We start from the raw sequence: 24,106 nt of genomic DNA, 5'->3' as shown, positions 1-24,106 counted from the left end.
CGAATGTCCATCCTGTAAGTCGATTTGCTTTTTCAAGCCCTCCTTTCGGATGATGAGTGTCTTGGCATATATACCAATTCACGTTTCGGTCGGTCACCTATTATATACCTCGGTATCCCTGGTGTTTCCTTCCTGTCTACTCCCTATTATGACCTTGTTCCCCTGTGGAGTCAGATTTTCCTGAGTAGTATACCCTTTGTAGGTCTTTCTCAGATGTTGGTTGATTGATATCTCTCACCCTTATACCGGTCTTAGATATTCATTTTTCCTGAGTTTGTTACCCTTATACCGGTAACACCTCACTTCTTGTTGCGTTCCCAGGAGAGTCTCTTTGTTAGACATTCCCTTGTGGAGTTTCCTTCGGTGATTTTTACCCTTTTGCTATATGGGTGTTTATTCCCCAATATATGCATTTTCCCGGCAGGGAGGTTCTATGTGAATCTTTTCCTGGTCCGAGTCCGGATTTTTATCCGAAGTATCCTTCATGGATAATTTGAGTCAGCCTGTGTCTTTCCTATGGATTTATTTTCCTCTGGAATTCTTTATTCCCCGGTGTGAGTCCTTTGCTTCCCCAGCAAGCTCTCCAGTCCGATGTCTGTTATCCCCACTCGGAGTCGTGCCTTAGTTCACGCTATGTCAGTTTTGTCATTTCCCTAATCAAAGTCGTGTCCTGTTCACGCATTCTTTTTCTTTACTATCCCCTAATAGAGTCCCAATGAAGAGTCTTATTAGAGTCTCTGCTCCTGGTGAGTGTATTACTCCGATGGATCGTCTTTTCTTCTGTGTGAACCATATATTCCCCACAGAATTTGCTTTTGCACGCATACATCTGCATCATGAGGTCTCTTAGGGACCAAAATTTGTCTCATTACTATTATTTAAGCCCATTCTACCGCGTCGAGATGAAGATTTCTAAACTTCGCTTCTCCGGCTAGAATGACCTTAAATAGGGGCATCTGTAAGACCCCAATTTTGGGCCCTAAGATCCCTCATGGCCCATATCATATCATATCATGGCCTCAAGGATCAATGCATACCTTAGCTCCTCTCCTAGTGGGTGGGATACCTTGTGAGTGTGATTCTTGATCACCAAGCATGTATTGCATTTGTATATCATTGCTTTTCATATGTTTACTAACCAAATGTACAAAAATATTGTCATCTAACCATGTTACTTGCAGCTGAAGCAATCATCAGTCAATCAGTCAAATCAGGCCTTGAGCAATTGATGGTGACCATTCTTGAAGAATTTGGACACCATGATCATTCATTAAGAGTTCATATTAACTTGTGATATCATTTGGAACCAAGATCTCGATTGAAAGAGGCTTGGAATTCATCAGAATATGGCCCAGTCAACCAAAAGTCAACAAAAGTCAACTGTGGTCAACTGTGGATTTAATTAGTGATTTGATGATTGGAATTGGTAGAAAGACCTCATTCATGTCCATATAAACTTCATTTGGCATTTCAAAGGCCAAGGTTGAAGGAATTGAGGTCAGACAGAAAGTTTCCCAAGATAGCAGGTGACTGGTAACTGAAGTTTCCAAAAGTGGAAAGTTTTTGACCTCAAAAACAGAAGTCCAAGGAAGCTTCAAATGAAAAATTGTTCAACATGACAGATGTAGATCTTGTTCTCACCTTTCCAAAAAGTCCAAGAACTCAAAAATCCAGTGTGTGGTTTGCAAGATATGATCAGATGAATTTCAAAAAAGACCCGTAATCGGGAGGGCATAACTACCACATGGTTTATCCAAATTGCAAGTTCTTTATATGCACAAACTCCATTTAATATGTACTTCAAAGTTGCATAATTGGATTTTTTTGGAAAAGGCTCCATGCAAAATGCCATTTTTGAAGTGAATCAATTTAAGGAGAGGGGCAAAATGGTCCACATTTGAAAATATTGGGAATTTGCAAACAAGGCTTATACCAACAGCTCCCAATTGATATTTTGGACTGGTTTCAAGTGTTAATTTTCTGCAGAGCATGCTTCTAAAATCAAAGAGCTTAAAAGCCAATTCACACACAAAACCAATTTTGGGACTAATCTCATTTTTTTGCTTAATACAATTATAGTTTAGATTAAGCACTGCATATAAAAACAAAAACTCTAACAGAATTGGAATTTTTTTTGCTGCTAATGACAACTTTCAGAAACTTCTACACAATCATTTTTTCAGCTAACAGAAAAAAAAGCTAACGGCAAAAAACCACTCTCTGCAAATCATTCGCACAATCACTCTCAAAAGGACAATTCTCATAATCACTCTCTCACGATCACAATCACAACTCCACAATCACAATTGCATCTAACAAAAAAAAAAAGAAAAACTCCAAGCTCTCTCTCATTTTCGACTCGAAGTTTCACAAACTTTTTTCTGATTTTTCTTCAAGATCCTTCGATCTTTTGTGCAATTTGGCTGTAGATTCACGTTTTGCAGGTAATGCTGAAGTGCTGCTGAGCAAGATTGAGATGAAATTGCAACAAATTCGTGACTGTTGTGGAGCTGTCCTTCCATGGTAATCAAGAAAATCCGTTCGATTCTCGCATCCTCGAGCTGAACGAACATCATCATCCACCTTCCGCGGCTACACACTCCGTCTGTCTCGCTTTTGTTTTTGAGCTCTGCAGATCGCCATTTCCGCAACCGTCGTCAAGAGAGGTTGGATTTCCAAAATTCGTAATCGTCTCGATTTCGTTAGGGATTCGGTAGAGTAGTGATTGTAGAATCATCTGGATCTTGTAGATTGCAATTTCGTTATGTGTTGCTTGAGTTATTGTCAATTGAAATTTCGGTGCACTTCTTGTTTTCTTTCGATTCGCATTGTGTAGTAATCTATAGACGAAATTGGCTGTATATCCTTGCTCCTGGTACAAAACCGCTTCAATCGGTATATTATTCATGCGTTTCCGTTACCATTTGCTCGAAACCGCTATCGCCGTCGAAGAACACACCGGCTGCGCATGCGAAGAAGATGAATCTGGAAATTCTCCAGTGTTGATTCGCCAGACGCGATCTCGACCGTCCATCCATCATAAGTGAAACGGTGCCGTTTTTGGCATGGCATTAAAAATTACATCCGTGCCATCAGCTCATAATTTAATTAATTGAGTTAATAAATCCTAATTTAATTCTAAGTAATTACTAAATAAATATTGAAAACCTTAGAAAATTCATATAATCCACAACTTTAATCCAAAAAATTCAAGGATTTTTTTGTTGATCATCATTTTTTCTCTATTATTTTATAAAAATCAAAAAGGAAATAGTGCTTGAAAAAAAATATCAATGGACCTAGAGATGTTATTAATGTGCATTATTTCCATATACATTACCATTTTAATTCTATAATTCACATACTCCATCCAAATTAAGTGAAAATTGAGACACCTATTCTAGACCTCCTTCTGGTTTTTTTGACATAGGCTTGGTAATTTTTTAGCCTATGGTTTTTTATCTATGAATTATTGAAATTGGATATGTACATATGTGACATAGTTTGGTATGCTGAATTCACCAAATTGATTACCATGCTTCCCATTGGCCAATGGCCCTAATTTTTTGCAGGGAGCTCAGTTAACATGTTTGCTATCACTGTGAATTTTCTGGGATTTTTACAATCAATTTCCAATTTGATTCATATTTTTTTTGCTGCCTAGCATGTTAGAGTTCCATTGGTGTAACCTTTAGCATTTATGTTGCCATTTCCTCATAATTAATCCAATGACCTTGAAAATTGATAGCATGGTTCCTAACATGTTAATGTAGCATTTAGCTTTGGTCCCATGTATTTTTAATGTACCATTGCTGTTTACCATCTAATTGAAGTTGGTGTATAATTTTTGACTTCATTTGATGTAGTTTTTGCATGCCTTGTCATGTTTAATTAATTCCTATTGATCTACTAGTCCAAATGACTTGAAAATTAACATGTGGCTTGCTGAATGTCTTCTGGTTAGAACATAATTTTTGTGGATTTTTTGGTGCCATTTTGGCATTTATTTGAATGTGATCTTGCTGGTTGTTTGTATGAGACTCCACATTGTATCTTTTGCCATCCATGTTGCATAAATTGAAATGTGGGCATAGTTTGAATATGGGACCAATTGGGATCCCTTTGTAATTGATATAGCTTGAATTTAATCATGAATTGGCTGCTGTTTTAAGATTTTTCCATCTTTTGGACCCTAGGCTAGTCCTAGTGGTCATGTTACTTACATTTGAAGTGAATTGTGCCTTTTCAGGTTAAGGAGTTAATGATTAAGGAATTTGCTCCACATTATGGATTGTGTTACTTGACACATATGACTAATGTATTTGTTTTGTAGGATGTTTGGTTCATGTGAGCCTTGTGCTATGCACACTATCGTTTGATTATAATTGTAATGTGTTAATTGATTCTTATGTTGTTATCTGTTTATGAATGGGATGCTGATTTTATTGGATTGTTTCCAGGTACCCTTTAGTCGCTCAGTTCTCTTAAGAACTTGCATTGCTTTGCTTATAAGCAATTGGCATTGAGGTATAGAACCTTCTTCTTCATGTAGTCTGGAGACCCGGTCTGTTATTTGACCGGGCAAATTGTCTGAAGTCCTCCTTAAGAGGCAATGATTGTGTATGTTTATATTTGTCCCAAGCAGGAAAAGTCCTCATTCGAGGCAATTGGTGGAAGGTAGAGATAAGTAGCCTATCTCCCACTATTCAGTGAGTCTTCTCATTGCTCCCATTACATGGTTGTAGCATTGAGATCCATACCCAAGATCTATCGAGTCTAATTGGGGAAAGAGTTCCATCTTTCTGAACTCCCCCACATTCTTATATTTACATGCTCTCTCGGACATGAGATAGAAGCAATGAGGCACACCCCTCATATCCTTTCATCTGCTTCACCTGAGCCCCTCAATGGCCAGGTTAAGAGCGACTTTGACCCTATTCCAGATGGCTTTAATGCCTTACCTTTGCTTGAGCCCAAATTGTGTGGTTATAGTGTGTGCTCCTTGATTATATGGTTTGATTATTTGATTCGTCATACATGATTACTTGATTGCCATTGTGCATTTTACCTTTGATTGCCATTAGTGCATGTTTATGTCATTTGTCCTTGTGACATTGTTTGCTTACCCATCGAGGAACCAGTTATAAGTCCCTGTAAGGCGGCATCTGTTCCCATGACATGGAAGGGGTAGAGTGTAAGACCTCATTGGTCACTCATATCCATTGCCTAGTGCATTTACTTGCGTATGTGAGGATTCATTGTAAGTCCCTGTGATGTGGCATTTGTTTTCCTAGGATCATACTGTGGAGGTTAACATAAGTCCAGATAGATTGGCAGTTGACTTCCCTGTTTTGTTTTTTGTTGTATTCTGATGGAGATTAGTGTAAGTCCATAGAGTGGCTTCTGATATCCTTACTTGTTTTAGGAGACAGGTATAAGACCATTGAGTGGCATCCAGGATCCGCTTTTATTTACTTTCATCTGTTACCATGTTCATATCATTGCTCATTTGTAGCCTATTCCTAAGGACCCTCTTGAATCATCTTCTATATGATTTCAAGAGGCGGACCCTTCTAAGAAGTTTTACATTCCACCATTATCCATTCATCCCATTGTGTCCTACCTTTTCACACATGTTTTAAAAAAAACTTGAAATAAGTGTTGTGCAAACATTCTCACCTTCTTTCCAAATTAGAAACTTGGACCTTAAGTCCATGATTTTTCCAAACTTCATTTTTGTAAATACTTCATTTTGAATTGACTTTAATCATACTTTGACCTTTTTGTAAATAATCCAAATAACTTCACCCATTCAAATGATTTTGTGGCTTTGTCCATGTTTGTTAAGTTTTCATACATTAGCTATAGGTTTGATTTACCCTAGTTGGTTGATATTAATCTCACCTATTTGTCCTTAGTAGATGAATTGTAAGCCTTCCTTGCCTATTATAGGGTTAACCCCTCTCTGGCAAGTGGAAGCTTTTCTCACATGGTGGACTAGTTGTTATATAAGGTTGAGTTTTCTCCCATGGGTAACGTAAAACCTTAGTGCTATTGTTTTAAAATGAACTCACAAATGTTTTGGAAATTTTTTAGCCGAACTACGGCGTTTTGATCCTGTAAAGGTACGTAGGCAATGGTTATCCATCCAAACACAAAAATAATTAACTTGTACATTCTTTCCTCATCATCCCACTCATGTTTGCACAATACTTATGTCATGACAAATAATAATTTTCAAACAACAAGTGTGAAAAGGGCTCCCTAGGAGTACCTAGGACGCATTGGGTGCCTAACACCTTCCCATTGCGTAATTTACCCCTTACCCCGATCTCTGATCTTTTTCATTAGTTTTCTACGTGTAAAACTTCTTAGGTTTTTGTTCGCTTTTTAACCAGTCCTTAGGATAAATAAAAGTGCGGTGGCGACTCTATGTTCATTGTATACATTGCTTGTGATTTAATCAATAGATCATATAGTAACGAATACACCGCTACAGCAACCAGAGGTGAAAGATGGAGTGCAGTGTTAATGTCCGGGAAAGTATTCAGTGAGTGTTGCATGAAGGTCATGAAAGAGGAGAGCATCAGAGCTACCACACACGCTGTAACAGTCTTTGACTGTCATAGACAAAATTTCAGCGTCCAGGAAACAATGGGCAACAACGAGGGGAGACCAAATTTAGCCTACGCTTTTAGACTAAACAGAAGTTGGTGCGATTGTGGAAAATTCCAGGCCTTCCGCATACCTTGCTCCCATGTCATCGCAGCATGCGCTTATACTCGTCAAGATGCTTACAACCATTTATCTGATGTGTACAAGGCCAACACCATCATGAATGTATATACTCAAAGCTTCTCAGTACTACCAATGGAGGATTACTGGCCTTCATATGAAGGAGATATTGTTTGGCACAATGAAGAGATGCATAGAAATAAGAAAGGAAAGCCAAACAACACACGTATCAGAACAGAGATGGATTCCACAAATAAAATTATAAGATTATGTAGTATCTGTCGTCAACCAGGACACAACAAAAACAACTGTCCCAATCAAGGAGCATTATCTAGGTCTTAAGCTTTTTGTAACATTGCATTTCTGTAACATTCAATCATTATATATCATTAAGTTCTTGTTACAACGAGTTTCACAACAAACATCAGTACAAAACATCTGAAAACATAAATAATTCTAACTGATTACAACAATCAAATTGATATCGTCTCGACCGAACATCATTTCCCTAACATCCTTATCAGTCTTCATTCACACCCAACCAAAGATATTGTCAAGTATCTCAATACTTCTGATTTTTTCCCTTCTGGTATTTTCCCATCTAACCATCGAACCAGCTCCCTCTTCAGTTGATCGAACGTGGTGATGTTCCAAAACAGCATCAGCATTTGAGGTTTATCTCTCGCATAAATCACCTTACCGTATCGGCGACGAACACCAAACATGATAGCCAAATGATTATATGAGCTATGGAACAATTGGTCACACAACGCATCTATTTATAAGACAAAAAAGCATTTTAGGAGGAGTCTCCAATTGAATTGGCGACTCCTCTTAAAACCTACACATAGGCGCCAATTGGATTGGCTAGGGCACCTGCCCTAGCCAATCCAATTGGCGCCTCCATTCAAGTTTTAATAAGAGTTGCCATATGAACAACTTTCATGTTCATCAAAAATCCATTTGAAACTTGGAAGGTCATCATTCATTTCAAAACATTATAGGTCATTTTGACTGAAACCCTAATTTTGGGTCAACTTCCCAAGGACATAACTCCTTCATTTTTCATGATTTTGAGGTGTGACCAAGTGCATTGGAAAGTTTAAGATGTCTACTTCAATTGTTATGTTGGACAAAATTTCATAATTCTAAAAGAAACACATGTGATAATACAAAACATTATAGGTCACATAACAGTTGAAATGTGAAAAAGTCCAACTTCAACTGCCCATAAATTTCTCATAAAAAATCTAAATGATGCAAAATTTAAGTCCAAATTCATTGTCTTGAAAATATCTATAACTTTCATGTTGGAGGTTAGATCATTTGAGGCTTTTATGAAGGAGTCACCAATTGAATTGGAGACTTCTCTTAAAACCTAAACATAGGCGCCAATTGGATTGGCTAGGGCACCTGCCCTAGCCAATCCAATTGGCGCCTCCATTCAAGTTTTAAGAGGAGTCACCAATTCAATTGGAGATTCCTCCTAAAAGTGGGGTATTTTGGGATTTTTTTTTTAAAACAGGGGTATTTTGAGAATTTTCTTGAAAAACTGGGTTATTTTTGTAAAAAAGCCCTTGTTTGTTAGAAGGTTTTTTTATATAATTTTAATAATATTATATATTTTAACAAAAAAGAATAGTTAATATTTTTATAAAAAAACTTCAAATAAAAAATTTGTCTAATAAGTTTCGCATAAAATATTTAAAATATTTATTCTTTTTCTATGATTTTAAAATCATTAAAATATGAAACAATTTTAAATAGTCTTTTATAAAAATATTTTTTTTAAAGAATTATGCAATTTTTATTATGTTAAAACTTTTAAGAATAAATATTTAAATGACTAGATATACAAATTACATTTTTAACTTATAAAAGATGGACTTCAAATAACTTATACAAATTTTGAAAAAGTTATCATTAAAACACTATTTTTTAAATCACCTCATTAATCTATAATAAATGGATTTTAAATATCACTCACAATTTAGTTTTAGATACTATTTTTGTGTGGGCATTGTTTTATCCTTCTCATGGGAATGCTAATTAACCATGGTGAAAAGTCGCAAAAGTTCTTAGATTTCGGAGATGCAATTCCGGATGCATTTATATTATACATCCCAACGCTTTCGTGAGTGAGTCATTCTATTTTGTCCAAAAATGTATTAGGAGATACATATTCGTATATATATTATGGTAAATCCGGAAATGCATCTTTATAATAACTCTTATTTCAAAATTCAGTGTTTTACGCTCAATGAATTTTAAGGAGATGCATCTCCGGGCGGATTTTAATTAATATACCTCACGCCAGAATATTCCCCCTTTCTTCTTCATTTTTTATATTTTCAAAAACACTTCAGAGCCCGTGAGGAAGAACCAACAATGTCATTTTTCAAGCTTTAACACTACTTCTACCTCATTGAAATATATCCCAAGACATTTTATTCACTACATTCAACCTTTCACACAACAACTCTCAATCGGTATTTTTCTCATTTGCTTTCTATTTTAGAGTTGTGATGCATGTATTCAATAAAATAAGTAGTTTAAAATGTATCCAGTTGTAGTTACATTCAAAATAGGTAGTTTGCATAGACATGCGTTCACATTTGTTGGTGTAGAGAATCATAGGGGATTTTCTGCATTTTCTACAATCGTGCATTTTTACGGAGATGCATCTCCAGAATTTTCTTTTCCTATGTTATAGAGATGCATCTCCGAATTTAAATTGCCTTGATTTTGATATGATTTTCTGGTTTGTATTATAGGAACAATGGTTGAAAACCAGGATAGATTGAGGCACAACCATGTATCTCAACATGTTTCTGTTCGTAGGGAGAGAGCAGTGCGCTCGAGGCCACAAGTTAGTGTTTCGTTTAATGCTGAAGTGTTGACTTCACACAATCGCGTGTCTCAGACTTCACAAGGTCGCGTGTCTCAGACTTCAGCCTCCTAAAGGAACGTGTCTCCTTCTGACCCTCCAACTTGTGAATCCCTTGAAGCACAACAGAAGGAACATGTTGTTGTTGCTCCCATTCCTGATAGTTTTCTAAGAGGCCTCTATGACACCTCCTTACTTCATCTCTATGCAGAACATGCTGCTAAGCGTGTGTGAGAATGAGAGGTGTATTTATTTACTTTTACGTTACTTATGTTTCATACTAATTGAGTTGCGAATGATTTTGATATATTTATTTTTATAGGAGTGTGATACGATGAAATATATAAATTATGTCCGGAAGATTTTAAACCTGGAACAAAATGTAGATGCATGGTTTCAATATGTAGTTCGTTACTCTGGACTGACAGGTTTATGCGCCACTAGATACAAGATCATTAACCATGGCATGTTGACGACTTTTGTGGGGAGATGAAAGAAGGAGACGTCATCTTTCCACATCTCTCTTTGTGAGATGTCCATCACCCTTGATGATGTCTCATATTTTCTACATCTTCCAATTAGGGAAAGATTACTAAATCATTCCTTGATCAACAAATCTGAGGCACTTGAATTGATGGTAAACTATTTGGGAACTAACCTAGGTGAGGCCCAGTAGGAGTTTAATTCCACGAGAGATGCTCAAGCCTGATTTTCATACATGAAAAAATTGTACAAATACCACCTGGTTGTGGCTGTGGAGGTCGAAGGTGATGACAAATAGGTTTTGTTCCGCAGACGATGTGCACTGAGGTCATACTTTCAAACTAGGTGAATCTTATCTTTGAAAGACAAGGCAGATGACACGAAGTTGCATGTTGTTTACGATAATATATTCGTAACCTTTAGTGTTACTAATATTTTTATAACATTTGTGTTACACTTGTTATTAATATTTTATTTGAAACATTTTCAGGTGTGGATCATCTCTCACTTCTCATGCATATCTGGTTAGGAACCTGAGAGGGACTACACTGAGGATTGCCCACATGCTTGTGCATTTGCCCCGTTCAAAGGGAATTAGACGATAGAGTCGTACATGGTGTTTATTGAGCGCACTGTCAGACGCGTCCCTTGGACGACATAACCTTATACTCTAGATGGTTGGCTTGTGGACCATGCTTAATGTATCCACATCTGCTTGAGCGGGTCATGTGTCAGCTCAGCTTTTTTCATATTATTCAAAGACCTCCCTCTGTGTCTGCTCCTCCGACAATCCGCCGCAGAGATCTTGATGCCATACTCAATTATTTCTATAATCATCTGGTACCATATGAGGCACGCAGTGTGCCAGCTCCTGATCCATGAGTTGTTGTACAGGCCTACATCCACCGATTCTATTAAGTGTCACATCCTTACATGACATCAGATGTCGCGGGGACACCACCCAGATCAACTCATCAGGAGATATTTGAAGAAGAACAAGCTAGGGATGACCACACTCATGACCTATTGCTGGTACGTAATCGTGTTTCCAGGATTGCGAGAAATGCTATAGAGATATGAGATTTTGAGGAAGACAGTTCTAGTATGATCGTCGTACACGCATCTTAGTCGAGGCACATAATGCTTTGGATACATGTGGGAGAGGAGAAATAGGGGGTTAGATATACACAATAGTTTATTTCTATTTGTATTTTGGTAATCGTTGTCTTTTCTGAATAAATTATGTATCGTGGTAACGTTTTTGATTAATTGATTAGTGTTTGGATTTATATTTGTGTTTGATTTTATATGTGACATGTTTGAGTTATGATATCTTTAGTATTTATGGTCTAAAAAATATCAATTTAGACACTTGTTGTCAAGGCAAAACTCCCAAATGCTTTCAAGAGTTATTCGGGAGATGCGAAAATACACCTAACAAATTACAGAGATGCATTTCCAGTTCATTTTCTGACAAATTTGAGGTGGACGGTTCACTTGTGAAGGACAAAATACTTTCACTAATCTGAATATGAATCTCCGTAATTATTTCAGATTGATGACGTAAATACATCTTCGAACTATTTTTTAACAAATATGAAATAAATGACTCATTTATAAAGCATTGTATGCATTTAATATGCATCCGAACATGTATCTCCCAAATATTAAAAAAATATCAAATTTAAATTTTCAGTTTGTTCAGCCTCACCCCGGGTGAATAAAATAATGCCCTTGTTTGTTTTCTTTTAAATGATTTGTGTAAAGGATCCTTCCATTAAAATAGGACATGGTTACAGTTTTTGTTAACCAGGCGGAGCAGAGGCCATTTGATAGCTTTGATTTGGGGACTATATCGCTAGACCAAAAGAGTAGGAGCAGGGAAAGTGCCTCTTTGTATCTAAATTTTTTAACTTCCTTTAAAGTATGCATATAACAGCGAATAGCCATTAAACTCTTTATAAAAAATTTACTTCTTAAAATCCTAAATCTCCCTTCAAACCCTACTATTAAAAGTATAATTAGCATAAAAAGTTTAGTGGATTTAAAGGTCTGGAATGACCAAAGCCGCTATTTAAGTTTCCAAGTTGAGTGGAGAAGACAATTGTCACTTAGTATATACAACCAAAATCAACAATAACACACTTGCATACAACGTCCAATCATTGTTCATAAATTGGAATAGAGCACGGCGAAAAATAGTCCTTATAGTATTCATAACTTTCATCAGAGCTTCATTCATCATCCTAGACTAAAAGAACTCCGTTAGGCATAGGATTGGTTTGGCATCATCAGATTAACTTGCTTCGCTGGATCAAGAAAAGCCTCCATGATAAAGAAAAAAAAACTCAAGCATTAATCAACCTAGTTTTTCCATGAATGTTTCAAGCAGGGTTTGGCCATTGACTATTTTTGTTGATGCAATAACCAAATCATATGCCATGCTTTCCTGCAAGACAAACCACGTCAGGAATTAGGAGATGTAAACAAGGGAATATACACCCAACACCCAACGCCCAGACCAGTTTGAATAAAGTGTGATGATATAAGAAAGGGGTGACTAATTAACTACCCAGAATAGTGATCCAGATAAGTAAGAAAACAGGAATGCAATAATCCGAACCAACTAGAGTAATTATGAACCCTTGAGCCAGCTGCATTCAAGAGTTGTGTTGTTCCAAGTTCCTAATCTTAGTTTAGTTTCTGGGATTGTCTAGGTTTGTCGCCGCCACCCTTTCTATCCCTCATCATTTGAGACCCTTGCATGAGTTCCATGTATTCTAGATGTATCAAGAAATCATCCACAAAACTAGAAGCTTATGAGAATGTATTTGGAAAACACCTTTGACTTATAATACATTATAAGTCAAAGGTGAATTGATTTGACTTGAGAATGTATTTGGAAAACACCTTTGACTTGTAATACTTATAATACCAATCTTCACCTTAATATAATACTAATTATATTAACAAGATATTTCAACAAAAAAAAGGGAATTGATTTGACTTGATTATGAAATCCTCACAGGTTATTTATTCAAAATTCAGAAATCCAGGCTAAGACTACAAATCTACTATATGAACCAATTACAAACATCGTATTGGTTTAACAGTGTGTCAGTGTCTTGGAGACATTAAAAAATGGGTAATAGTAGACACACCTGAGCACTGAGAAATCGAAGTGCAGAAATCTCCGCAAATGTAACACCCCCAACAAAGACAACAAGGACCAGGGCACGCCTTCCATCAGGTACTCTGTAATATGTGTGGAGTCAAAAAAGGACGCTTGACAATTATAAGGTTTCTTGCTTTAAGATTACAAATTTTAACACATCAATGTTAAATATAAATCATCCAGATATAATAGCATTTCTTTTCAAGAACCTATCACCAAAAACTGAAAGCAAATGAAACATGCTAGAAAGCATTTCCGCAGTTGGGAGATTTTGCCCAAAAATAAACCTCACACCTATGGTGTAATACCCTCCACAATCACAAGTTTTGTGTAAAATCTATATAGTAATACAGATTTATCTCAACATTGTTAACTAAAACCTTGATACGTTAATCTTGAGATTTGACAAGGAAAGTTACACAAATTAGTAAGCATTGCATTTCCTGAAATTAATAACATTTTTCTGACAGTTACATTATTAGCATTTCATTGACGATTAAGGACGAGATGCAAAATCTCAACAAGAAAAAAAACACTGTTCAAACATACTTTGCCATGCTGGTTGGGATCCCAGATAAAGTGTCAAATGATGGACTGTTTGAGAATCCTCCCTGTACAAGCCATAAAGCAGGCAAAACATTAAATATAACTCAGATGAGGAAATGGAATGTTAGTCACAATGTGTCCTTGATTCAAAGAAACTTTCAAATATAACATTTATAAAACACATTTGATAAAAATGCCAATTATGACCAGCAAGTTTTTCAGTAGTTCAACTTGACAAGTACTAACCCTTCTAGTTTCCAAATGAGGTCCAGGCAGCAGTTTCAAAATTTCTTCAACAGGACGCCTAAAGGATCAATAATTATATTCAATCTTAGCATCGGTTTCATTACTCAAACATAGAAATTAACTTCAAAATTTAATGCAATTAATGAACCAATCAGGTAGCAAGGCAAAAGCAAATATATTTAAGTATGCCGAAAGGGAAAATCTGAAGTTTTGGATAATAAAAAGCTAATATGCTCTAAGTCTAATTATGTATAAACAGCTTTTTATTATTAAAACGCCTCTAGTTCCATCAAAGAATGCTGAGATGTGCCTCTCTGTTAGACATACTGCCATGCAGAGAGGTTTTGGCATGCCTTTTTGCAGGACTCTCGGTCTTAGTTTCTCTGTTTTTCTTCTGTGTTTTCTTGTGAAGATGTATTATCTTCTATCAATATATGCTTCTTTTCATCCTTTACAAAAAATCTTTTTTACGAAAGAAAAAAATGACAGACTTCAATATCTTAATGAGCTGAGGAGCTGAGCAACAATGATACACATCATGTAAACATTGGAATTCGCTGCCAACATACCCAATTCAAAGCTAGTAAAATATACAGAAGTCGGTATCAGATATTGACATATGATTGTTTGTACATTTGCACCAAAGAACTGATTTCATACTATAATTGAAAGGCAGGATGTTTAACACTGTAAACTGTAAACTGATTCATTTCTGCATTAGATTTCTAGCAGCAAATCATTTAACAAAATTTACAGTTCCATGAGCTACAGTTCTTTATAAAATTGAAAGTGCAGGATGTTTAACATTGTAAACTGCAAACAATTCATTGCTGCCAAAGATTTCTAGCAGAAAATCATTTAAGAAAGCTAAATCTAATGCACAACAAAAACTAGGAAGATCTCCAGGGTTAAAAATCTATCATTACCATCCAGATCGAATGGCATGCTGGACAAGACGAATGCTAAGTGGTGCATATCCGGAGAAGACATAAGCAATATCATTGGGGCTGGCAATTAGAAAATCATTATAAGAGTTAGTAAAACAATTGAATAAGATGAACATTGCATCACAGTAGTGTATCACAAGTGACAATTCAAAAGACTCTGAGAGACTTCACGAGAACTTTTGTGTATAGATCTGCGCATGAACCAGGAAATATATAAAGCTGGACAATTTAAAATAAAATAAAAACTATAAGTGCAATAAGCAGCATAAATGTTAACAGAGACAGACATATCGAGTTTTCTATTATTTTACGATGTACAAATATATGTACCATATTTTATTTGTGTTCTGTCGCATACATATCAATTACCCTGTTTCCATATAAAATCTAAAATGTGACCACGAGCTTTATACGAAATTTATGAACATAAAAACATCTAAGGATCACATCGTGTAGAAGATTTTACTTGGCTGTATCAGTATCTTCAACCACAAGCTCCAGAGTACGTTTTATAGTAAGCCAATTACTTCTTGACTCCTAAAAGGATCACATGCAGAATAAGGTTAATTGTTCAACAATGAGTATATAAATGGATTTGCCTTTGCAAGTAATCAACTATTGTATTATACCTGCTTTTTAAAGAGTCCGGCTTTCTCTAAGTTATTTAGTGTCGCTAAATGCTCAAATCCATAGCTATGCAGTAGCTCTCTCCTAAATTGGAAGTTACAAATATGTAAGGTAACTCTAAGTACTTAAAAATAAAATCTGATGGTATACTGTACAGAAGACAAAATGAGAAGACCATCATAAGTTAGTCTTGCCAAAGACCTAGAAGAGTAACAAATGAAAAAGAATAGAATAAAGGATCAACAAAGCATGCAAGCTTGCCTGAAATAGTCAAAGTGCTTCTTTGGCAACCCAGAATTAGTGATAGAAAATAAGACCAGAAGGCGTAGAACTGTTATTAAAGGCTCCTGCTTATGGATCAATTCTTCAATATACTCAAAGCATCTGCATATATGAATGACATTAGTTTTATTATGTAGAAACATATGTACATGCAGCAATATGAGAACAATAGTGCATCACCACGTAGTCAACTACAGACACTGACGTATATGACAATGCTACATTGATTGGTTTTACCAAACAATTCATAGTCTTACTTCTTTTACTCCATTCCGTGTAATTTAAAATCCACACCTAAAATATCAACTGCTTGTTCTACATATGATAGGCTAGAAATTAAATAAATTCAAACATCATCTACAGAAAACAAAGTGTAATTGTTTATTATATCCAAGCTTATTATATGACAACGTCATTTACAGGCTCTGTTTGGCAAAAATGTGGCAAAAGTAAGTTATAAGCTTTATAATCAACTATCACCCAACATTTAGCTGAAAAGTTAACTAGTCAAAATTAAAGTACTTGGTAAAACTAGTGGTTGAAGTTACTGTAAATATAAAATGAAATATTTTATATAAATTATATTTTAAAATTATTATTCTTTTATATATTTTTTAACTGACCTTTATTGACCTTGCCAAACATAACCATATCCAATTTAAAATCTTAATTTATAAAATACTTTTAGTACGCAGCTAAGAATTTACAGAAGCCTGATACACTGCCAGGTGAAACTGTGGTTAATTTTCTGCACCGAAAAGGCAATAGCCCAATCAAACTATACACGGGTGTTAAAATTATATTAAATTAAAGTATAATAATGCCATTTTTAAGTTGTCTGCCTGCAAAATTAACTCACATGTCATAACTTTGGGCCTCAATAATTGTATGTTCCATATCAAGCTGCCCGAGAAAAGTTGGCTTTGACGTGAACGTTGATAGATGCTGAGCAAGATTTATGTGCCTCTGGAAAAAAAAATGTAAATAGTATTATCATTTGATTCTTATTATGAAAACCCAGCTAATGAAATTTCAATATTATAATGAAAACAGTCTTACAGTCATCTCTGGCAATGAGTTCAGCTTTTTCACAAAGTCCTTCAGCTCAGAAACTGACTGCGTCTGGATATTCATTGAAAGCAATAGATTAGAAAATATTTACAAATTGATTTTAATTTTAAAAGATTTATTAAAACTTCTTTAAATGCCGCTGATAATGCACATACATCTTATTCAAACAGTGATTTCTTTTGCTTACTAAATATTGCATCTATCAAACAAGCATACAACTGTATAATTAGCTGTAAAGATAAAGTATAGCAGTACAACTATTGATCTATTAGGTCCCCAAAGAAAAAAGGTAAATAGCAGACTTGAGTGGATACACTGTTACTTTACGTGAAAATTTGTCTCAGAACATTCTTTCTTATTTTTTACAAAATCAACAGTAAAATCAATGCCCAGGTGTAAGATCGTCTACTCACTGTTGTTGTCATATCTGTGTAGTCTTGCTTCATGGATGTTGCTTTTTGACGCAAAATCTGCAATACTGCAGACAGCAACTAAGAAAATAGATCTACAAGGGAACCAAAGATATTTATCTAAACACCAGTCTCCCTGTTCCCGTGTGCACGGGTGTGTGTTTGAAAGAGAGACAAAAAAAGAGAGATTAAGAGAAAACTAGGATGTATGAGGTAAAAATTAATCAACCTGGACTACAACTTCAAAGTTGAGATCCCTTATCTCCTTAAATAGCTTGTCACTAACACAGACCATGCAAATAAATGTTATTTTAATAAATATTATCAGAAAAAGGTAAATGAGAAAATTAATAAGTGTGAAGAATCAGAAAATGGATATCTGACTGTAACAAAAAAGAGGATATAGGCAAAAGAAGGCCTCTAGAAAGTGTTTGTCAATAACACAGACCGGGCAAGTAAATTTCATTTTAATGAGAATTATGAGCAAAAGGAAAATAAAACAACAAATTTTGAACTACCACTCAAATGCGGTCTCAGAGAATTGACAAAGGGGCATCTGGAAACACATTTCTTTAAGACACATAAATACCAAACATAACAAAGATGAATAGTCATAAAGGCGTAATAATCAGAGGTCATAATCCATGTAAACTGTTAAGAGTCCTGATATGACATGACCACGTGTTTATGAGGTAGTTCTTACCTTACAAGCCAGTTTTCTAAGGTTGAATTAAGCACAACCTAAATTCAAAATTGGTATCAAAGTCCATCCAAGATCCGTTGGACCGTCTCTTATCGGGTCACGCTCCATACGTCTAGTCCCGGGCATGAGGAGGCGTGTGTTAAGAGTCCCACATTGAACGAGAGATGGCCTGAACATATGTTTATAAGGGAGAGAAATCCTCGCCTTACAAACCAGTTATGTAAGGTTGAGGGTAAGACGGTATCCGAGTCTATTCAAGATCTGTTGGATCACCTACTCCCAGGTCACTGCACTAACAGACCACTCGAGTCACGCCCCAAATCAGTTAGTCTTTGGCATGAAGGGAGGGTGCTAAGAGTTCCACATGGATAAGATATGATCTGAACGTGTTTATAAGTGGACTTGTCAAAAAATACAGAATGTGTGACACCCCTATGCTGGTAGGGTGGCAGGTAGGGTGGCAGAGGCCTTAGTGAATTTATGTGGGTTAGGGCTTTGCTCGCGGTGGTGAAAAACCCGTTCAGTGGTGTTTTTTACTATGGAAAGAGCAAGCTCGCATGAGGTGAGAAGCTCAGTATTCTCTAGGTATTTGGTGTACGTTCTGAGTTATTCGTATTTATTCTTGTGCCTGAGCTAGAGATTCGGAGAGTGGTTTGCCCTAGCTTCATGACCAAGGAACATGGTCATGGGAGGACTTGGTCTCCTTTGATTGGGGAGAGTGGTTTTCCCCCTTTGACTGATGACCCTTAGTTAGTTGGTATTTGGGAACGCCACTGCCCACGTTCACTGTACGAGTGGAGCTAATTCAAATGACCCAAGCCCAGTTGGGCGACTAGGCATCCTTGTCGGACGAGTATTGCCCATCGCCTGGCGTCATGGGTGAAGCCTTGGGCGACTTAAGGTACTACCCAGGATACTCGCCCCGCCCATCATGTTCTGCTTTCCCTTCTTCTTCGTAGGTTATCCCCTCTTAGAGTCTAATAAAATTATATTGGTACAATAATTAGGGACAATCCACTCCTTAAAATCAGTTTTGTAAAGTTGATTTAGACTCTACCTAAATTCTAAGATAGTATTAGAGCATATCCAAGATTCGTTGGGTCATTTACTATCGGACTACTCTGGTCACGCTTCAGATGCCCAATACTAGGCGCAAGGGCGTGTGTTAATAATCTCACATTGAACGAGCGATGGTCTTAACACATATTTATAAATGGAGGCAATCCTCATCTTACAAGCCGTTTTATAAGGTTGAGTTAGGCCTAATCCAAAATTCTAAGATATACCTTGATTGCAAATTGATATTCAAGGCAGTATGCCCATTGTGTAAGTGTTCTCATACCAACAAATCTCAAATATATTCAATATAGTTAAAGCTCGTAGTACGCTTGTATTTACTATATATCATGATGTATTTACTATATATCATGATATAGGAGTGAATATGGATTTCCTTCAATCATAAAATATGTAAAGAATGATAGAAAGGAAAACTTCTTGAACCTAGAGTATTTTATTAGGTTTAATTTAAATATGCTTTAGTCCCTTCAAATATTAAGAGTATTTGTTTTAGTCCCTAAAAAAATGTATAGACCTGCCAAATATACTACTTTTTGTTTTAGATCCTTGTTGTTTTCTTTAAATTATAGTCCCAGCAAAATGTGTTCATATTGAAATTGGTCCTTCTAATATTCATTAAAAATTCTACGTATTACAGAGAAAAGAATATCCATTTGAGTACTTATGTCATTGAAAAAAATATCATTACATCCCTAACTAGATTAGCCAGCGAAAAAAGTAGCCTACCTTGAATTAAGTGGGACTTTAGTTTTTTTTCCATCTTGTGGAAGACCCAAAATAGATCCATCAATCTCAACAGAACCATTGTTGATGTGAAGAAACTGCAACGGTACAAATTCAGTAAATGAAAATAGACAACTATCAAAACTTATTTGCATGTAGTATAATACTCCATGAACCCGACATACAACTGTAAAACTCCTTGACTGAAACACCAAAACATGCATTAGAAAATTTTCCATATTCAAACTTTACAATATCAAAAAGGAACAAAGTTAAAGAGTTTATTAAGTTGACAAAGCTTGTTAGGGAACATTCTCAAGAAAAAGGTTGATAAAATAACAAAGTAATCAAAACTTTTATGCAGTAAATATTCATTCACAAATGTATAGGCTGTTATTGCATTAACTTGCCTCGTCAAGTAGCCCCTCATACGTTAGTTGGGAACACAAAGGAGTAACCATGTCCACCTACATTCAGAGCATACTCAACTTCAATGACCATCATCCATGTGGAGACCACTTGAACCCAAACAAATGGAATAGTGTGACCTCAAAAAGACATACAACTTCAAGTGAAAATAGAAATTAAACCCGACAGAGACAAGTAAAATGATTCATTTAAGTTCCAATTCCCATTCTCATTTTTCGACAAAATCTTGAATAAACAATTTTGTATGAAGTAATAAGAGAGAAATGTACAAGACAGCACATGCCTTCCTGAAGTAGTAACATACTAAATCTATAAATTACACAGCACAAGAAAACCTAGGAGAAAATCCCCAAAGACGCTACAGATTATGATAAAAGACATAAAATGGAAAAACAGGAAGTACCTCTCTATCTAAGAGGATTACTGTGTTTATCTCTGGCATAACCATCTGAAAAGAGAAAAACAATAAGATGATTACGGTGTATGTTACATTACTAAAACTTATAAATTTGCGTTTGTTTATTCTTTTTCTATTAGAGAAAAATAGAGTGGTGTGTGATTACATCAGATGAGTTAACCGGCTCTTCAGCTTGCATTCGATTTAGGATGTCCGCAATACGCACGGATGCTTTTCCTTTTGCCCGCACATTTGGTATCACTCCAAAAGAAAACTAAAAGATAAAATCAAATGAAACAATTATAACTAATAAAACATGTTAGAATCATGTTAGATTTCATGTCCATGATGATGTATGGATAACTAATAAAGCTTGTTAGGGACACTTCTATTGGACTATCTCCTTTTTGTTAGATGCTAAATGTTGCAAGGCTAAAGCTTCCGTGTTAAGAAAAACCAAAAGCGTGATGGATTCAAAAATACAACCTCAAGTTTGTGAATGGCCTTTGCAATATGCCAAAGTGAGCTTGCATCACCGTCAACCAGGCATTCCTACCACATAGAGAATGCAAACAAGGATAAGTAATTAACCAGAGCAAATACTAAATGCAAGAAACATGAAAGTTAAATATACAACACTAAAAGAAACAAAAAAAAAAAACTCAAAAATAAATCAGATTTATGTGTGCAACATACTTTAAAAGAAAGATCAAGTTCAAACGATAGGACGTCCTCATCCATTGGCAACAAATACAATGGATATTCCCCTATTGTAAACAAATGATGTAATTTCTCATCCTCAAGGACCTGCACACAAACAACAACCGTTTACATTGTCAACTTCGAGATCTCATGCTTAAAAAAGAAAAACACCATGGTCAACTCAACCTAAATTGATTCATTTCCAAGAAAGGCTTACTTTCTCACAAACAACAGTACGACGGGGGACAAAATAAACATGATATTCTCTCTGTAGCCCTTTAGATACATCATCGTGAACGTTAGAGCATATGAATCTCATCAAATCAGGCTGAGAGCGCACAAGGAAAACAATTTTGGTACAGTCACTTTGAATTGGGTCAGCCGAAAGATGCCGCAACTCAACCCCTTGCTCCTGTTTGAGTTAAATGTGAACACTCAACATCATCAAAAGACCAAAACAACATTCTAATGTCCATTGATAATTGAAAAAGAAAAAGAAAACTTTTATAGGTACACAGAAATGTCAAATTCTATAAAAACTCAGTCAAAAAGTAGAACCCAGTAAATGATTAAGGGTAAAAAAAATGCCTTGAGAATTGATGACTGTATGATAAGGGAAAGAGAGTCTCCAAGCTTGGGATCAATGACCAAACACTTCTTTCCTCTAACCTAAAAAATCATAAAAGCTTATGAAATCAAATAATCAGTGCCAAACAAAATGAACGCAATAAGAACACTGCAATATCAAATTTGAGTGAAAAAATCGCTTAATTTCTTCATAGGAAGCAACAATTACATTCTTGAGGATGTTGATGAGCTCCTTTTGAGAGTGTTCTCTGAATGCAACAAAAAAACATTAAAATTTAGATTATGATTATGATTAAGATAAAAAGTAAAATTGAAAATGAAATTGAATTGGATTTGACCTGATGGATGTGAGATTGACGGGAGCATTATCTAGGTTGGGAATCTGAGCCATTGAGAAATATATGAACACTACAAATTGAAATCAAATTTCGATTCAAATGAGGATCGTAATGGCTTTGAACATGCTCGTCGAGTTCTGCCACTTTGAAATGAAATAAATAACCTCTTTGAAATTGAAGAAATTGAAATTGTAAAAAGTGTATGTAATTTTGTGAAGAGTTTAAATTCTGAGATTTTAAAATAGTTTTTCTTTGACCAAAAAATAGTTTTTCTGGAAAAAAAATCAATATAAAAAATAGTTTTATTGCAAAAAAATCATTAAAAAATTTCATTTCAATTATTTTCTCCTATTAAAATATTTTATAAGATTCTTTTATAAAACATTTACACAAAATATTTGGATGATAAAATATTATTTGATATCAGCATATCAGATATGAGAAAATGGAATATGCTTTGATATTGTAAAATATTTTTATATTGTCAACCAATGAGACTCATATATTCCGCCACATCATATTTTTATTTTTAAAAACTGTAATGATTTGACAATATAAAATATTTTGATTAGATATCAATGTAAATATTTCTTTATTGTAACGGTGCACTACATTTAACCTCATGATATATTAGATGAATTAACATATCACTTAGAGAATTTTTATTGGCACCTCTAATTAAACCAGACACTCTCCAATGTGTATGAAAAGACATTATTATCCTTGTAAAATTATTTTATTTATTTTTGAAATTTATAATATTGAAACGGATTTTTAAAAATTATGGGACGATACCGGAAATTTCGAATCAATTATCGAAAATTTTAAAAACAATAAATTTTTTACTATAAATTTTAAATTTTTTGGGATTTTATATCGGAAATTCCAAAAAAAATGGTATTAATGTTTAGTATTTTATCGGAAAATTTAAAATTTCCGATAAAAATCCCTTTTGATTTACAAAATTTGTTTTCATAGCAGAAATTATAAAATTCCTTTCGGTATAAACCCTTGATTTTTTACTGGAAATTTTGAAATTTTCGATATGGATACAAAATTTGTTTTCATATCGGAAATTTTCGATAGTTATATTTTTTATTATTTTAGTTGGATTTTTTTTTTAATCTTTTTTTTTTAGTAAAATATAGAGACAGAGATAACACTATTACAGGCAGAGCTACCGATAGAGCGGGAAATCAGACTAAGGCTGCTGAGGGTGAGTCTTCTCGAATATGGGTTGGACGAGTAGTTTCAACCGGTTCACACCGGAAACGGTTGGCTAAGCGGGGTGGGTTTCGCGCACCTCGTAGCACTCGACGTCGCCAGGTACGATCAATTGAGAAGCCCAGAGATGAGGTGGCAGAGGTGGGAGATGAAGTTGTTACTGGAGATGTTGTTAGAGAGGTTGTTGAGGAGGTTGTTGGGGATGTTGGTGGGGAGGTTGTTGAGGAGGTTGTTGGACCTGGAGAGGTTGATGGGGTGGTTGTTTATGAGCTGGTCCAGCCAAATATTATTGTTGATGATCTGGTCTCATCTGTTATTGTTGACACAGAGGTTACAGCTCCTTCGACTTATCCCTCCTCTGTGCTCACTAACGGAGGATTCCCTGGAGGACCCGTTGACCGGTTGGTGCTTATTGAGTATGCAGACCATGTGGCGTTACGACTATGGCAGGGAGAGGTATATGTATTTTATGTTTAATTTTAATTTGTTTATTATTATGCCATGGAAGCTTAC

The 24,106-nt window shown here is 35.4% G+C and overlaps 1 protein-coding gene and 1 long non-coding RNA gene across 2 annotated transcripts; one reads left to right on the top strand and one right to left on the bottom strand.

Annotated features, from left to right (window-relative positions):
- Nucleotides 1-1,700: 1,700 nt before the first annotated feature.
- LOC127096416 (uncharacterized) lies at nt 1,701-9,933 on the top strand. Its single transcript, XR_007792716.1, has 3 exons — nt 1,701-2,666; nt 4,461-4,527; nt 9,510-9,933. It is a non-coding gene; the product is annotated as an uncharacterized LOC127096416 (long non-coding RNA).
- A 2,193-nt stretch (nt 9,934-12,126) lies between these two features.
- Nucleotides 12,127-22,576, bottom strand: LOC127091488 (vacuolar protein-sorting-associated protein 33 homolog). Its single transcript, XM_051030144.1, has 22 exons — nt 22,370-22,576; nt 22,240-22,279; nt 22,032-22,112; nt 21,661-21,855; nt 21,438-21,548; nt 21,228-21,293; nt 20,908-21,015; nt 20,748-20,792; nt 20,326-20,382; nt 19,919-20,013; nt 17,639-17,690; nt 17,413-17,469; nt 16,988-17,050; nt 16,788-16,894; nt 15,908-16,030; nt 15,649-15,730; nt 15,486-15,556; nt 14,999-15,079; nt 14,073-14,130; nt 13,830-13,891; nt 13,267-13,360; nt 12,127-12,554 (listed from the first exon to the last, which is right to left on the bottom strand). Exons 1-22 carry the CDS (start codon nt 22,420-22,422, stop codon nt 12,465-12,467), a joined length of 1,791 nt encoding a protein of 596 aa, XP_050886101.1. The 5' UTR covers nt 22,423-22,576; the 3' UTR covers nt 12,127-12,464.
- Between the last annotated feature and the right edge of the window lie 1,530 nt (nt 22,577-24,106).

Source organism: Lathyrus oleraceus, chromosome 6 (genome assembly GCF_024323335.1).
Source record: "Lathyrus oleraceus cultivar Zhongwan6 chromosome 6, CAAS_Psat_ZW6_1.0, whole genome shotgun sequence".
NCBI lineage: Eukaryota > Viridiplantae > Streptophyta > Magnoliopsida > Fabales > Fabaceae > Lathyrus > Lathyrus oleraceus.
Note: the sequence above shows the minus strand (reverse complement) of the source record. Positions and strands in the feature narration are given on the sequence as shown.

What these genes read in the sequence shown, in the direction of transcription:
- LOC127091488 (XM_051030144.1), bottom strand. Translation starts at nt 22,422, where the DNA reads ATGGCTCAGATTCCCAACCTAGATAATGCTCCCGTCAATCTCACATCC. An exon ending in TCATCAACATCCTCAAGAAT is followed by an intron (nt 22,113 to 22,239) that starts GTAATTGTTGCT and finishes ATGATTTTTTAG; the next exon opens with GTTAGAGGAAAGAAGTGTTT. An exon ending in AAAGTCCCACTTAATTCAAG is followed by an intron (nt 17,691 to 19,918) that starts GTAGGCTACTTT and finishes GGTCTGTGTTAG; the next exon opens with TGACAAGCTATTTAAGGAGA.